Below are 15815 nucleotides of genomic sequence, written 5' to 3'. Positions count from 1 at the left end.
TGCATTTCTTCTTAGTTCTGCGAGGAAATTATGCTCAGCAGGTTTATTCAATAAAAGCGCTCTCGCCGGATACTTTGCGCCATAACGACTTACAAATTAGATGCTAATTGTGCCACTGTTAAGTCATTCCATCCTTGAAAGGGAGAATCGGCTTCCGTGGGCTTTGATAGCCTAAATGGGGTTTTGGAATTAACCTGGCATTTGAGTGGGGCAGCAAATGGCTTGAATTGCACAGAAGTGCCTTGCGAGAGGGTGGTCATGAAAGGGGTTATTGCGGAGCGTGAGGAACAGCAGCGTTTGCCGGAGTCTCTGCAGCCCAGCTGAACTTCCTCAGCTGCTCAGACCTTCCTCACCTGGGCTCTGAGCTGAAACCCCTTACATCCGTTGCCGGCTGAGAGCACAGCTGCCGCCCCTAAAAGCCCCATGATGTCTCATCCCAAACAGAGTGAAAGAACTTGCAAGGCCTGCACCTGTTTTATATGGGACGGCTCAGCTCACAGGGAACGCTTTGCTAGATTGGCCACGGGCCTGAACCTGCAGGCGGCTCTCCTTATGTTCTTCTGCAAATGTGACTAGCAACAAGCAACATTGTCCCTCCCATTAGCCAACGCCGACTCCTCCTGCAGGGCTTCTACATTTGTGTGCGTTTTGCATTGCTTATCATTTTGCCCTGCAGGTGTCGGGTCTCACATCTGGTGCCAAACTTGCAGCTCTCCCTCACACTTGAGCCTCTAAAGGAAGTTTTGAGCCTTTCTTCTTGAGGCTGCAGCTGTTACATAAATGCCCCTTCAGTGCCAACTCTGAAAGCTGGAGAGAGAAATCTGGCCTTCAGTCCAGTGTTTTCTCCTCCCTTGGTTTGAGCGCCCCTTTATGGGGCCGGGGTGTGTGTGGGTGTTTGCTGGCCTTCAAGGATCAGTCCTCCTCCCTCCCCGCCTGGCATAGATTTGGGTTGGCCCCCTCGGCCTCTTCCCCAGCAGCCCCAGCTGGTGGAAGCAGGAAGATCTTGCCTCTGCCAGCCTCCTTCATCAGCCTTTGCTCAGCTTCGCCGCAGTTGCTCCTCACGCTCCAGCTGGCCTGACGGGCTGTCCCAACCTGTCTGTCGCCCTGACAGCTGATTTTAATTGGGAAGCGGGAAGAGATAATCTAGCCTGACACTCGTGCTTACCTTGCACAGAGCAGCCGGAGCGGTCTGCGCTGCTGTGCCCCCTGGCCGCGAAAAGGTGTGCCAACAGGGCATGTGCCACCAAGCCACGTCCTGCAGAAGTTGCTCCTCCAGGAGGCAGTGACAGCCCCCAACTTGAGCTTTAAAAGGGGACGAGACAAATTCGTGGAGGAGACTATGGAAAGTTGGAGGCAGCAATGCTTATGAATATCAGTTGCTGGGAACTGCAGAAGACGGGAAGGCTCTTGTGCTCGTATCCTGCTTGTGGGTTTCCCACAGACACCTGGTGGGCCACTGGGAGAGCAAGATGCTGGACTAGTTCCAGGCCTGATCCAGCAGGCTCCTCTTTCATTCTTAAGCACTGGAAGAAGCAGCAGAGTAGCCTTCCGAGGACGTTTCCGAGCACAATTCAAAGTGTTGGTGCTGACCTTTAAAGCCCTAAACGGCCTCGGTCCAGTATACCTGAAGGAGCGTCTCCACCCCCATCGTTCAGCCCGGACACTAAGGTCCAGTGCTGAGGGCCTTCTGGCGGTTCCCTCCCTCCCTGCGAGAAGCGAGGTTACAGGGAACCAGGCAGAGGGCCTTCTAGGTGGTGGCTCCTACCCTGTGGAACACCCTCCCACAATATATCAAAGAGAAAAACAACTACCAGACTTTTAGAAGTCATCTGAAGGCAGCCCTGTTCAGGGAAGCTTTTAATGTTTAATAGGTTATTGTAGTTTAGTGTTCTGTTGGAAGCCGCCCAGAGTGGCTGGGGAAACCCAGCCAGATGGGCGTGGTATAAATAATATATTATTATTATTATTATTATTATTATTATTATTATTATTATTATTATTACTACTACTACTACTACTACTCCTGGACCCCCTGGCAGAGGACTAGGAGGAAGCTCCTTCCTAAGCTCCAATAAAGCAGCCAGCCACTTCCTGTCCCCTTGCACACCCGCGGAGTCCCCAAGGGAAATGGCGTTGGTGCTTGATGTTCCAGCACCCAGAATCCTGCCACCCATTGTGGCAGGCCGGGGTGGCTGAGAGGAGAAGGGCAGGGGCAGAATCTCCGCTGGGATCAGGAAGCCTCCCTGCCTGAATCTGCAGCAGGCCCCGCTGGGCTCTGGCAATCGTCATTTGCCATTCCCCGACTGTCAGTCCAGCCTCATTACTGTGAGAGGAGCTTGCTTCAGTTTCACAGGAGCCCATCTTATTGCTGTCGTCTCCCATCAGCATGGGGCATCTCGCGGCAGATAAGGAATGGCACCTGAGCACTCATTTGGAGGTTAGCATCTTGACGGCTGGAGAGGGTTTTTTTTGGGGGGGGGGGAGAGAGAGGGAAAGATTAACAACAGTTTGAAGGGGGAGGAATGGTGGTTGTGAACGGGGCTTTTAAAAAACGGCATGGTGGTGCCGCAGCCACCCACGCACCAGCTCCCTGCACACTGGCAAGCAGCTTTGGCTAAGTTTCCCGGAGCTCGCCGTGTTTTTTGTCTTGCTGCCAGCCCCGCAGGGAGAGGCTCCCGCCTTGCGCGAGAGAAGAGCCGTCCCGGTTTCTGCCTGCGCAATCAGCGGATCCGGCCTCCAAATCACTTCGTTATCCTGGATTGCAGGTGTCGTGCGCCGTGCGCCTCAGATGTCAGCTTGAGCTGCCACGGCTGATGGCTTCGAAAACACTTGCCATTCGCATTTCTAAAAAATGAAAATCAAGAGCTGTCAAGGCGGAAGGGCAGAAATTAGGAGCTGGAGAGGCAAGGGGGGAGAGTCTCCTGCCATGGCTTGTAGATTGCTGGTGACATTCCTGCTAATCCTGAGCCAGGATTTTAAGGGTCTCTGAGGCTCCAGCGCATTCCCCGAGAGGCAGCCGCCACAAGCCAGGTCAGTGCCTGGTCACAAGAGGGCAGGTCCTGGTTGTAGCAAAGGGTCTGGGTCATAGAATCATAGAACTGTCGAGGTGCAAGGGGCACCAGGGATCACCTAGTCCAACCCCCTGCCATGCAGGAGCCACACCTAAAGAGTCCCTGACAGATGGTGACCCAACCTCTCCTTAAAACTATCAAACCAGAAAAGGGTGTGGTGGCTTGCTAAAAGGGTTTTGAGCATCCAAAACCCAAACTGCAAGGTGTGGTCCTGCAAAAGCTGGAGTAGGGAAGCGGAAGAAGTGAAAAGTCAGGAATGGAGTCTTTTAGAGTCTCAAACTCTCAGGGGAAGGGGAGCACACCTGTTTTTGTCACCTGCCTTGGCAAAGAGGAGGGGGTGTTTTCAAGGCCCCGACACACCACAAGATGAAGCTGAGCGAGTCCTACGCTGTGCTGCTTGGCTTTCAGTCTTGGTCAGGTGGGCAAAAGAAGCCCGTTGGGTGGAAGTCGGAGGACAGTATAGGAATACGAGAGCTCCAGAGGGCAGCAACATGAGAACGGGGCCTTTTCTGCGGTGGCTCCCCGTTTGTGGAATGCTCTCCCCAGGGAGGCTCACCTCGCACCTTCATTACATATCTTTAGGCTCCAGGCAAAAACGTTTCTCTGTCACCAGGCCTTTGACTGATTCACATTCTGTCCTTTTCAGTGTGTTTGGCTGGGGGGCGGTTATTGGTTTGTTTTTGTTTTTATTATGTGTTTTGTGTTCCCGTTTTGTATTTTTCTGTTGCGAACCACCCTGTGATCTTTGGGTGAAAGTTAATAAATAAATAGGTAAATAGAAACCATTCTCTCCTGATAATACCCTTTGTTAAACTATGGAACTCACTGCTACAGGATGGATGGCTTTAAAAGAGGTTTAGACAGTTTCACATAGGAAAGGGCTCTCAATGGCTCCTAGCCATCATGACGGGGCTCTGCCTGCAAGGTCAGAGGCAGCGAGGCTTCTGAATTCCCATTGCTGGAAAGCGCAGGAAGGCAGAAGGTTTTGTTTTGTTGTTTTGCATGGTTTCCCAAAGGCATCTAGTCGGCCATTGTGAGAGCAACCTGGATAGGCCATTGGCCGGATCCAGCAGGCTGTTCTTAGGGCCTTGAGTTCTTTGCATCGCTGCTGCCCCTGAACTCTTCCTGTGGGCTGCTGCTTTGCTCAGCAGTTTGCTTGCAGACCTTCCTCAGTCTGGGACCTCTGTTGCTTCATGTAGGATCTGGGGAAGGAAGGGCTGGGGCTGGGCAGCTGGCTGGCTGGGGGGGCAGAGGAGCTTGCCGCTGCCGCGCAGCCTTGCCTTTCCCCTGTTTTGCTTGCGACACACACACACAGGAGGGGGGTCCCTCCTTGCCAAGTCTTGCAGGTACAGCGGGTGCCCGCTCTAATGAGGAGACATAGCTCCGGCGGACTGCCACGCACCTGCTGGGCCGCCATATAATAAATCACAGAAGCAGCAGGGAGCTCGCGGGTTGGCAAAACAAAATTCCAGCGTGAGGATAGCAAAAGGTCACGTGTGGCATGCATTACTGCTGGCGCAGGGCCAGCGGGAAGCGGAGGGTGGGCTGGCAGGCTTGCGCCGGGGAGTGGGGGCCCCGCAGGGACGTGTTTCGCCCAGGAACAAATGGCTCTTTCACTGCGCAAGGGATTTCTGCGGACTTTGCAATCGGAGCTGCTCTTGGTGCTTCTCTTCCGGGTCTTGCGCGATGCTTTGGTTGAGACTCTTGAATTGTGGGGTGCTGGACTAGGGGACCCTAGGTAAAGGTAAAGGGACCCCTGACTATTAGGTCCAGTCGTGGCCGACTCTGGGGTTGTGGCGCTCATCTCGCTTTATTGGCCGAGGGAGCCGGCATACAGCTTCCGGGTCATGTGGCCAGCATGACTAAGCCTCTTCTGGCGAAACAGAGCAGCACACGGAAACACCGTTTACCTTCCCGCCAGAGTGGTAGCTATTTATCTACTTGCACTTTGACGTGCTTTCGAACTGCTAGGTTGGCAGGAGCAGGGACCGAGCAACGGGAGCTCACCCGCTCGCAGGGATTCGAACCGCCGACCTTCTGATCGGCAAGCCCTAGGCTCTGTGGTTTAACCCACAGCGCCACCCGCGTCCCAGGGGACCCTAGGGGACCTTCCCAACGCTATGATTCTGTGATTCCAGGACATGGTCCGCCGGGGAGAGATCATTGATGACGACATGGAGGATGAGTTCTACCTCCGCCGCCTGGACGCCGGCCTCTTCGTCCTCCAGCTCATCTGCTACATCATGGCGGAGATCTGCAATGCCAGCATTCCCCAGGTGAGGGCAGCACGGCTGCCACATTCCCCCCACCCCCAGTCTTCATGGTCTGGGGGCCCCCACTGGACTGTGTCTTTGCTTCTGTGACTCCCTACCAGGGAGGACCCAGAACTCAGCGCATCTGCATCAGGAGGTGCTTGGTGTACACATTTTATGTTGCAACCTCTTTTTTGAGTTTCCCCTTGGCTAGGGATGAAGGCAGTAGCCCTATATGGCTTAGGACCCTCGTACCTATGGGACCACCTCTCCTGGTGTGTCCCACGGAGGACCTTACGGTCTTCAAACAAAAACATCTTGGAGGTCCCGGGCCACAGGGAGGTTAGTCTGGCCTCAACCAGAGCCAGGGCTTTTTCGGCTGTGGCCCCGATCTGGTGGAACACTCTGTCCCAAGAGACTAGGGCCCTGTGGGACTTGACATCTTTCTGCAGGGCCTGCAAGACAGAGCTGTTCCACCAGGCCTTTGGCCAAGGCAGCAGCCTGACTCCCTCCCTCAGCAATCTTCGCGGAGCTCTGGCCCAGTGGTTGCTATGAATTTGATTTGAATTGATTTTAGAATGAATTGGTTTTAGAATGCTGTGTTACTTTTATTGTTGTTAGCCGCTCTGAGGCCGGCTTTGGCTGGGGAGGGCGGGATATAAATAAATTATTATTATTATTATTATTATTATTATTATTATTATTATTATTATTTTATTTATTAAGGTGGCAGCCTTTCTAGAAGGTGGGTGTCCCTGTTTCCCCTCCCCTCCTTGGGCTAACACACCTCACACCTGAGTGGAGGGAGGGAGGGATTCAGCAAGGTTTTCCTTTGCCCACATGGGCTGCTTCCTGCCACATGCAGAATCATGGAACTGGAAGGCCTCCAAAGGGTCGTCTACTCCAACCCCCGGCAATGCCCTGATCCCAAGGCCAGATATGCAGGGCTGCTCATTCCTGCTCGCACAGATAAAGACACTTTCCTTTCTGGCCATTTTGGGGCTGTGTGACTGTGCTGTGTCAAGATCCTGGCACAGTGCAACCAAGCTGCCTCCCTGGAAAAAAAACCCCAACTCTCCTGTGGGTTTTTTGTTCTCTGTTTCCATTACAATTACTGCAGCTTTCTCTCTCTCTCTTTCGCTCCTGCCCTCTCCTGTTTTTCATTCCCTGGCCAGATTCGTCAGCGAGTCCATCAGATCCTGAACATGAGGGGAAGCTCCATCAAAATAGTTCGGCACATCATCAAAGGTGAGTCCTTGAGCCCTGGAGGGGGGGGGGACGGCTTCCTCTGAGGTCCCACTCAGGCTCCTGTTTGGCCAGCAGCCCCAGCAAAATCAGGGAGCCAGCCTCTCAGCCTCAGGCACATGGAGCCGGGCAAGAGTCCGCCTCTCTGCCTATTCATCCGGCCGCCGTGACCCTTTGGGCAGACCCTGCCTTCCAGTCCCATTTTGCTGCCTGCGAGATTGTCGAAAGTAAGTGTTCGGTGCAAAGCCGTCACCAGCAGCAAGGTCTGGGCTGGCCTCTGTGGCTCCTGGCCTGTGGGCTTCTGCACATAGCTGTCAACGTTTCCCTTTTTTTAAAAGGGAAGTCCCCTTATTCCGAATAGGATTCCTCGCAAGAAAAGGGAAAAGTTGACAGCTATGCTTCTGCACTGAAGAGGAGCGGTGGCATTTAGGAGACCCCTAAATTTAGATGCAGGATGCTTTGATGGCAGGCCTGCTAGGCAAGGCTTGGGGAGAGAACCAGTGTGGTGTAGTGGTTAGAAGGTCCGACTCTTAATGCAATAAATAACTAAAAACAAAATTCATAATAATAATAATAATTATTATTATTATTATTATTATTATTATTTATTTATATCCCGCCCTCCCCAGCCGAAGCCAGGCTCAGGGCGGCTAACAACAATCAAATAATCAAACAATCAAATAATCCCAACATTCTAAAAACATTTCATTATAAAAATTAATTAAAGTCAAATTGATGGCAACTGTTAAGCAAATTCTGTGCAGGTTGTCAGAGGAGGGAGTCAGGCTGCGCCCTGGCCAAAGGCCTGGTGGAACAACTCTGTCTTGCAGGCCCTGCGGAAAGATGTCAGGTCCCGCAGGGCCCTAGTCTCTTGTGACAGAGCGTTCCACCAGATTGGAGCCGCAGCCGAGAAAGCCCTGGCTCCTCTTCCACCACCTCTAGCCTCCCAGCCCTAGATCTCCCACTGCAGGGTCCCGAGTCTCCCCGAGAAATTCACAGTTCACCTTCCGACCTGAACCGGCACACGTGAGGTTACAACAGCACCCAGGTGGTCTGACCCACCTTAGGAGGGTCCGGGGCAAGTGGGGCTTCCTCAAGTCCCCCATCAGGCTCCAGGTAGCCACCCCCCTCCCCCTGTGCAGGGGGGGCAGAACTGGATTCCTGCCTTTCTCCACCGGTGTGGGATTCTGCTCACCTTGAGCCTCGCACAGCTGGAGTCGTAAGCCTTTCTTGCTGCATGAAGAAGACAGGTTCTTCTTGAGGGAGGGGGTTTCTCTGGGGCTTGGAGCCAGATGGTGGTGGGGAGTGGCAGGAGCACCCAAGCAGCAGGAGAAGCCGCTCCCGTTCCTCCCCCCCAGCGGAGGCTCAGCTAATTCAGCATCTTCTGCCTCCTCCCTCCCTTTTTCCGCTTTGCATGCAGGGCTCTGGTCCCCTTCTCTCTCCTGCTTTTTTGCATGCTAATTGGAAGCCTGTTTCTTAGTTTGATTTTTATGGCCTACATATTTTCCCTGTTTCTCTGGCAGGCTGACAGCTGATGGGTCCCTGGGGAGGGCCAAGAATTGCTTCGGATGCAAAGGGAGAGAGAAATTGGGCTCTCCATTTATTTTAAGTGGGGATGGAGGCAAGCAGGGAGGGGCAACAGCCTCATTAAGGCTCCTCTCTGATGGCTGACCAGGCTGGGCTTTGGGGAGAAATTTTGGAGGTGGGGGTGCAGCTGCCTTGGTGTGGGCGTCTAGGAGAGACAGACCACCCCGGGTGCCCCACTGAGGCAGGGGACTTTGGGGTGTTGATTGGGGTGTGAGAGATCCAATAACTGTTGAAGCAAGTGTTGGTGATGGGCTTAGTTCCTTCTCCCTCTCTCTGAGTGCCATGTATGGGGTCATGTTTCTTGGGATTTGTTAAAGCTATATTGATGGGAGTGGAGACCACCAAGCTAGATAACATCATTGTTAGCATTAGCATTTCTATACCACTTTATATCAAAGCAGTCTGTTGTTGTTTAGTCGTTTAGTCGTGTCCGACTCTTCGTGACCCCCTGGACCAGAGCACGCCAGGCACTCCTGTCTTCCACTGCTTCCCGCAGTTTGGTCAAACTCATGTTTGTAGCTTCGAGAACACTGTCCCACCATCTCGCCCTCTGTCGTCCCCTTCTGCTTGTGCCCTCCATCTTTCCCAACATCAGGGTCTTTTCCAGGGAGTCTTCTCTTCTCATGAGGTGGCCAAAGTCTTGGAGCCTCAGCTTCAGGATCTGTCCTTCCAGTGAACACTCAGGGCTGATTTCTTTCAGAATGAAGAGGTTGGATCTTCTTGCAGTCCATGGGACTCTCAAGAGTCTCCTCCAGCACCAGAATTCAAAAGCATCAATTCTTCGGCGATCAGCCTTCTTTATGGTCCAGCTCTCACTTCCATACATCACTACTGGGAAAACCATGGCTTTAACTATACGGACCTTTGTTGGCAAAGCAGTCTATAACACATTAAAACAATCTACAACGAAACATTGCTGAATAAAGTACACATTCAGAGCAGGAATTAACAGGAAACTAAAATGCTATCTTAAAATTTTCAGAATAAAACATTGCAAAACAGGTCAACTACAAAATGCACATTTGAGTCAGCAGAGTTAACACAAAGAAAAAGTAGACATTTTAAAAGAATGAGAAAGAGATGAAATTGCCATTCCCATCTCTTTGACTGCTGTGAGAAGAGGATGCTGGACTAGATGGGCCCAGGGCCTGATCCAGGAGGCTTTTCTCTTGTTCTCATATATTGACCTCTGCTTATTTGCTTGAGCTTGAATGCGTTAAATTGTTCCTTGCCTGTAGATACTTCCTGCCTCTTCTGTGTCTCATTCACACCCTGGGACACATAGTCATTTGAACAGTGCAGATTAATCAGTTTGGCTGTGTGTGGATCCTGCCCTAAGATCAAAGTGTGGGAGCAGATTTCCTTTTGGGTGCCTTGGTGTGGGCTCACTTCCCAGGGGGAAGGGGAACATGGGAGAGGCACATCCCACCAGACAGAGCAATGAGTAGCCCTTCCCTTTCCACCTCCACCCTAACTTCCCTAGGCATCAGAAGCCCGCAGGCCTCCCCACCTTCTCCAGAAGAATACTTGACTTGCTGCTGCTGCAGAATTTGCCACCCCAAAAGAGTGGCCTCCTGGCGGTTGGTTGAGAAGAGTGTTGGCTGGCTTGTCTGCGTCTTCCAGTTTAGCCTCCTTAGGTGGCTAATGGCATCTCGACAGCCCAGCGCTGAAGATGCAGGGGAGAGCAGTGACCTTGAGGTGCCTTCGCAAGTGATGCGGAGAAGCCATTTCTCTCCCTAATGGAGCCTCATTGTGCTCAGGACTTGTGGATATGGTTCGTGGGGCGTGTAAGGCCAGAAACGGCTCTCCAGGAACTGAGTGATGGGCCTGCAGTTTGACACGTCTTGCCAGGTGTGCTCTCGGTCGCTGATGCTTTTGTTTGGCACAGAGCAGCACTGGGCGAAGGCTTTTCTCTGGGCGAACGGGAAGGGGGATGAGACTCACACCTTAGGAAATGGCGGCTGTAGCATTTCTTCTGAGCGTGATAGGAGAGCCTCCTGTCTGAGGTCCAAGCAGAGTAAGAGAAATGCCAGAATCGGCTCGTGCAAAAATAACATCTCTTGTACCGGTTGTCTGCAAAATGCTTTGAAATTCTTACTTATCCACGCAGCAGCCCTGTGTGGTAGGATAAGGCAGACAGAGAGGGAGAAAGAATTGCAAAGGAGCAGATTTCAGCCCGGACTTCTTCTGACCAAGCCCCTGCCCCACTTCCCATTGGCATCCCACAACCTGCATCAGCATGAAAAAAACACACAATTACAAACATAACCAAAAGCAGAAACAATAAATAAAATATCAAAAAGTATGCAACCAAACTGAACGATTTCCACATATGGCATAATAAAATCTAAAGATACAACAAATTAATTCTGATAGCAGCAACAGCAACCTGAAACAAAAAACCCCAAACAAGACCCCTTCGGAAGAGTCTGTTCGGCAGCTTCAGCTTCTGCTGCTGGAGTCAGTCCCGGTCCCACTTCTCATGCCAGATGGAAAAGGCCTGCAAGGCAGGGAGCAGGTCTCCCAGGACTCCCAGCCAAGAAGGGCTTTTCCGGCCTGGTGTCTTGCTGACCTTTTGGACTCCAGCCCTGCTGGTTGGGACTGACTGGAGTGGTAGTTCGAAACATCTGCAGGGTGTCAAGCTGGGGGAGGCTGTGGTGGAACAAGACCAGAGACGAGAAGGCACTGTTTGGAGAAGCAGGGATGTGCAAGCCTAGATTGCGGGGCTGGTTTGTAGAATCAATACACCACTTAATAGCCTGCTTGCGGTTCTTGCCCCTTTTGTGCTTCCAGTGCCCCAGTTACTGGGGGGTGGGGAGCGAGGTAAAGGGAAAAGGACCCCTGACCATTAGGTCCAGTCGTGGCCGACTGTGGTTGCAGCACTCATCTCACTTTATTGGCCGAGGGAGCCAGCGTACAGCTTCCGGGTCATGAGGCCAGCATGACTAAGCCGCTTCTGGTGAACCAGAGCAGTGCACGGACACGCTGTTTACCTTCCTGCCGGAGCAGTACCTACGGTATTTATCTACTTGCACGTTGACGTGCTTTCAAACTGCTAGGTGGGCAGGAGCAGGGACCGAGCAACGGGAGCTCACCACATCACGGGGATTCAAACCGTCGACCTTCTGATCGGCAAACCCTAGGCTCTGTGGTTTAACCCACAGCGCCACCCGCGTCCCTTTTGGGGGAGCGAGAGAGATGTGCAAATGGTCCAGGGATTTAAGCCTAGCTTTGAGGCCATCGCTCTGCCCCCCTCCACCCTGCAAATGTTGCAAGGGCTGGTGGGCAGGCAGGTCTCCCCTCTCTTTCACATAAGCCCAGAGGGGGCAGCTGCTGCTTGCTGCTGTGACTTCTCCCGCTCGGTTCCCCTCCTCCCCGCAATCTCTGGAAGTGAGGAGCAGAGCCTGCCCTGCCTGTTGGAGCAAGTCGAGCCACGGAGGGCACAGCCCCCATTGCAGCAGCTGCTGCCAGGCTTGGGCTTCATGCATATTCAAGGCTCTCCTCCCAGGAGCCCTGGCAGAGGCGGCGGCAGAGCAGCGTTGTTTGTGTGTGCTGCTTGAGCTGAGGGGGGAGCAGCGTCCCCATGCATTAGGGGGCTCACAGACCCCCCTCCCTGCCCTGTAGCAGGGCCCGCTACTCCTGTATTAATGGGAGCCCTTTGCTCTGCAAGCTCTTGTTTTGGAGACCGGGTGGCACCCTGCACAGGAACGGAGAAAGCTGCTCCTTTCCCCTCTGAGGCACCTCTGGAATTACTGGGAGAATTGCGGGTTTTCCACAGGTATCTGGGTGGCCGCTGTGAGAACAGGATGCTGGACTAGATGGGCCACTGGCCTGATCCAGCAGAATCTGCTTGAGTTCTTGCGTGGTCACAGAATGGGCCAGTTTGCCATGCCCTGCTCAGCTCCTGGCTCTGGGCCCTGCTGCCCCCCCCCCCCCACTTCCCCCCAGCTGCCCTCCTTCCCATAATCAATATCCCCACCCCACCCCCAAACATGGCACCAAGTATGTCTGCTGATTTCAAGGGGCCTGTCGGGCATTAAAAGGTAAAGGTACCCCTGCCCGTACGGGCCAGTCTTGACAGACTCTAGGGTTGTGCGCCCATCTCACTCTAGAGGCCGGGGGCCAGCGCTGTCCGAAGACACTTCCGGGTCACGTGGCCAGCGTGACAAACTGCATCTGGTGAGCCAGCGCAGCACACGGAAACGCCGTTTACCTTCCCGCTAGTAAGCGGTCCCTATTTATCTACTTGCACCCGGGAGTGCTTTCGAACTGCTAGGTTGGCAGGCGCTGGGACCGAACAACGGGAGTGCACCCCGCCGGGGGATTCGAACCGCCGACCTTTCGATCGGCAAGCCCTAGGCGCTGAGGCTTTTACCCACAGTGCCACCCGCGTCCCTCTGTCGGGCATTGCTTACCTCCTAATTGAAGCTCCGAAGACAAGGCTTCTCCCTTTCTGTTCCCATCTTACCTGGATTTCAGTTGCTGGGGGGGGGGGGGCTTACAGCCGCTGCTTCTTCTGCTGAGAGCCACCTCTTGTCTTCCTGCAGAGTATGCGGAGAACATTGGGGACGGGAAGAACCCCGAATTCCGGGAGAGCGAGCAGAAGCGGATTGTGGAACTGCTGGAGAATTTCTGAGGGTCCCCCACTCAGCGGCTGCAGCGCCACCCCTTTCAGGACCCCGTGACCTCGTGCTGCAACTCTGGAGCCACAGAAAGGACTTGCTGGAGGAAATAAGCCTCTGGGCAGCTTTTTGAGATATTAAAGGATATTTTGTTCTGGTTTTTTCCTTACGTTTCCCGGCTGATTCTCTGCTGTGGGAGCACAGGATGAGGCCCACCTCTTTGAAGTGGAATGGATTGCTTTGGGTCATAGTGAACCATGTCTGCATCTGTTATGTCCCACTTTATTTCCAGGTTTGGGGCAGGCTAAAAGTTTGATGGTCCTTTGCAGCATCCATTAGATCTTGTGATGGTGGCTGCTCTGCATTCCCAGCTTCCTTACCCCAGTATGGAGCCCCGGGTGCCTTTGGGTTGACTGATTCCATTTTTATACTCCCCTTTCTCCCATGGGAGCTCAGAGCTATGAACAGAGCCAGTGTGGTGTAGTGGTTAGAGCATTGGACTAGGGCCTGGGAGAGAGACGAGGGTTCAAAACTCTACTCAGCCATGATGTTCACTGGGGGTGGCCGTGGGGCCCAGCCACTGCCTCTCAGCTTAATTTACCTCCCAGGGTGGTTGTGGGGATTAAGTGGGGAGGAAGAGAGCCATGTGCTATGCCACTCTGAGCCCCCCCCCCCCGGGGGGGGGAGTGGAATATAAACGCAACAAATAAATAAACGATGCATTCCTAAAATCAAAACTGCACAAAGCAAAACCAGCTGCTAAACCACCTGTAAACAATATTTATTCATTTCATAAAATTTATTCACTGCTTGATTCTGAAAAAAATCTCCAAGTGGTTTACAAAAGAGAAAAAAGTAAAATTAAAAAAATGTACAACCCTACTTAAAATATGAAATACTAAAACATAAAAGAATTACCTTAACTTTCTTAGCATTTGGGTAGGCTTGTCTAAATGAGAATGTTTTTAGCAGGTGCCAAAATGAACACTTATTTCAATAGGCAGGGAGTTCCAAAGTGCAGGCGCTGCCACACTAAATGATCAAGTTTGTACAGAAGTGGAATACATGTTTTGTTGCCTCTGTAGCAGCACCAGTTCTGCTGCTTGGAGTGGCTGGTTGAGCACAGAAGAGCTGTTAAGATCTCTGCCCTCCTGGTGCGGGCATGGGCTGCCCTGGTATGCTGTCCGAGAAGTTGGATGGCCCTGGCAAGGTCCAGCGAAAGCATCACCTAGCCACCATGCGGAGCGAACCTTGCCCACCCCACTCCCTGGAAAGCAGAGAGCCTTAAAGCTCTTTGCGTGCTGGTTAACCCCGGCCAGAACTGGCAGAAAGAGCTTGCAAGACCTGCTTGGTATGTGGACTCCTGAAGTATGGAGGTTTCTCTCTCCCCACTGGCCACGGGGGCAGCTCCAAGGGTCTTGGCACACACACTTTTCATGCATATGCTGAACTCTTGGAACAGAGTCCCACATAAGATGTGTCTGTTGCTCCTTTGGTTATAGCTGCTTAGACTAGGATGTTCCTTGGGGTCCCTTCTGACTCTTATGATTCAAACTTCCTTAAGGATCAGAGCCCAAACCAACTTTTTCTCCTGCTGCGGTTGGTTTTTCTGGAGTCGCTTTCCATCCCCCAAGGCTTGTGCCATCCCCGTAGAGCAGGGGTCAGCAAACTTTTTCAGCAGGGGGCTGGTCCACCTTCCCTCAGACCTTGTGGGGGGCCAGACTATATTTTGAAAAAAAAAAATATGAATGAATTCCTATGCCCCACAAGTAAAGATGCATTTTAAATAAAGGCACACATTCTACTCATGTAAAAACACCAGGCATGTCCCACAAATAACCCAGAGATGCATTTTAAATAAAAGGACACATTCTACTCATGTAAAAACACGCTGATTCCCGGACCATCTGCGGGCCGGATTAAGAAGGCGATTGGGCCGGATCCAGCCCCTGGGCCTTAGTTTGCTTACACATGCCATAGAGCGTTCTCTTTCCCTCCCAGAGCTTTGACCTTCCTGTCCAGCCTGAGCTTCTGATCCTGCCCTGTTTCCTCCAGGGTAGGGAAAGAGCCCTGCTCCTGATGTGGGCCTCCTTCCTGGGTGTGGGTCCCCCTGTGCCTTTCCCTTCAAGGTGCCCCTGTGGGGCAGAGGGGATTTGCCGCGGCTGCTCTGCCTCCGCTCTCTCGGCGTTGTCCCTGTCCATCTCCCATGGACCTGGGCTGGGCCTCATTTGGAGAGATTTACATGCTGGCAGCATTTGTTCCTTATCTGCAAAAAAACGCCTTGTCAGGGAAGCTTAGAGGCGCCTGTTGGCATCGCAGGCCGGGAGGCTGTTATTTTGGTCACCAGCCTGGGATCTGCAGAGCCCACTGGCTGGAGAAAAGCAGTGGAAGCATTTCCAAGGGGGCTCTTGGGGGCCTTTGCCTCTCTCCTTCCGCTTTCTGTACAAAAAACCTCCCTCCATTTTTTGGAGCGCTGGAGGAAGTCCATAGGCGAGACCCCTGTGGCCTCCCCACGCAGCGCTGTTCACTGGCAGCTGCAAGCTGCTCCAAAAGAACCTGGGACCGTGTTGAATGAGGCCACAGGCAACTCGTTTCCTTCCAGAACCACGAGAAAACCAGAAGGTGGGGAGGTGTGGACCCGTATTGTGCATTTCTGCGTGGGTTGCGTCTCGCCCACTCGGAGATGTTGCAGACATGTCAAGCAACAGCGTCCAGAAAAGCAAAATGCTGATTAATATGGAATGAGTACCTGTGTGTGTGTGTGTGTGAGAGAGAGAGAGAGAGAGAGTATTGTTCAGAACAATTGCATCTTAAGTGCATTAAGCTCACTTGATTTCAACCATTAGCAGCAGGAATGCTTGAAATTCCACCAGCTAAATGCAAGCAAGGCAGGGAGCTTAAAAGCGCTTTTCCTGCCAGGAAAACCAGGCGCAAAAGGAGCTTTTGAGCTCTCTGGTCCAGGGATTGGGGGGGGGGGGGCAAGTCTTCTCTCCAAGCTAAGAGATATTTGGAGATCAAATAGTTGAAAATGCCCTAAT

At 52.7% G+C, this 15815-nt stretch overlaps 1 protein-coding gene across 2 annotated transcripts in view; it reads left to right on the top strand.

The window, feature by feature from the left end:
• Positions 1 to 12942, top strand: part of CTNNBL1 (catenin beta like 1) — an 86430-nt gene extending 73488 nt beyond the window's left edge. For both annotated transcript variants that reach the window (XM_077929481.1, XM_077929480.1), the window contains exons 14-16: positions 5210 to 5347; positions 6499 to 6571; positions 12703 to 12942. In XM_077929481.1, coding sequence (XP_077785607.1) covers positions 5210 to 5347; positions 6499 to 6571; positions 12703 to 12791 — 300 coding nt within the window. In that variant the 3' untranslated portion in view covers positions 12792 to 12942. The remainder of the gene's footprint in view (positions 1 to 5209; positions 5348 to 6498; positions 6572 to 12702) is intronic.
• The last annotated feature ends 2873 nt before the right edge of the window (positions 12943 to 15815 follow it).

The sequence above is a fragment of the Podarcis muralis genome, chromosome 5, assembly GCF_964188315.1.
Source record: "Podarcis muralis chromosome 5, rPodMur119.hap1.1, whole genome shotgun sequence".
Taxonomy (NCBI): Eukaryota; Metazoa; Chordata; class Lepidosauria; order Squamata; family Lacertidae; genus Podarcis; species Podarcis muralis.
This window is presented reverse-complemented; position numbering and strand designations above follow the sequence as displayed.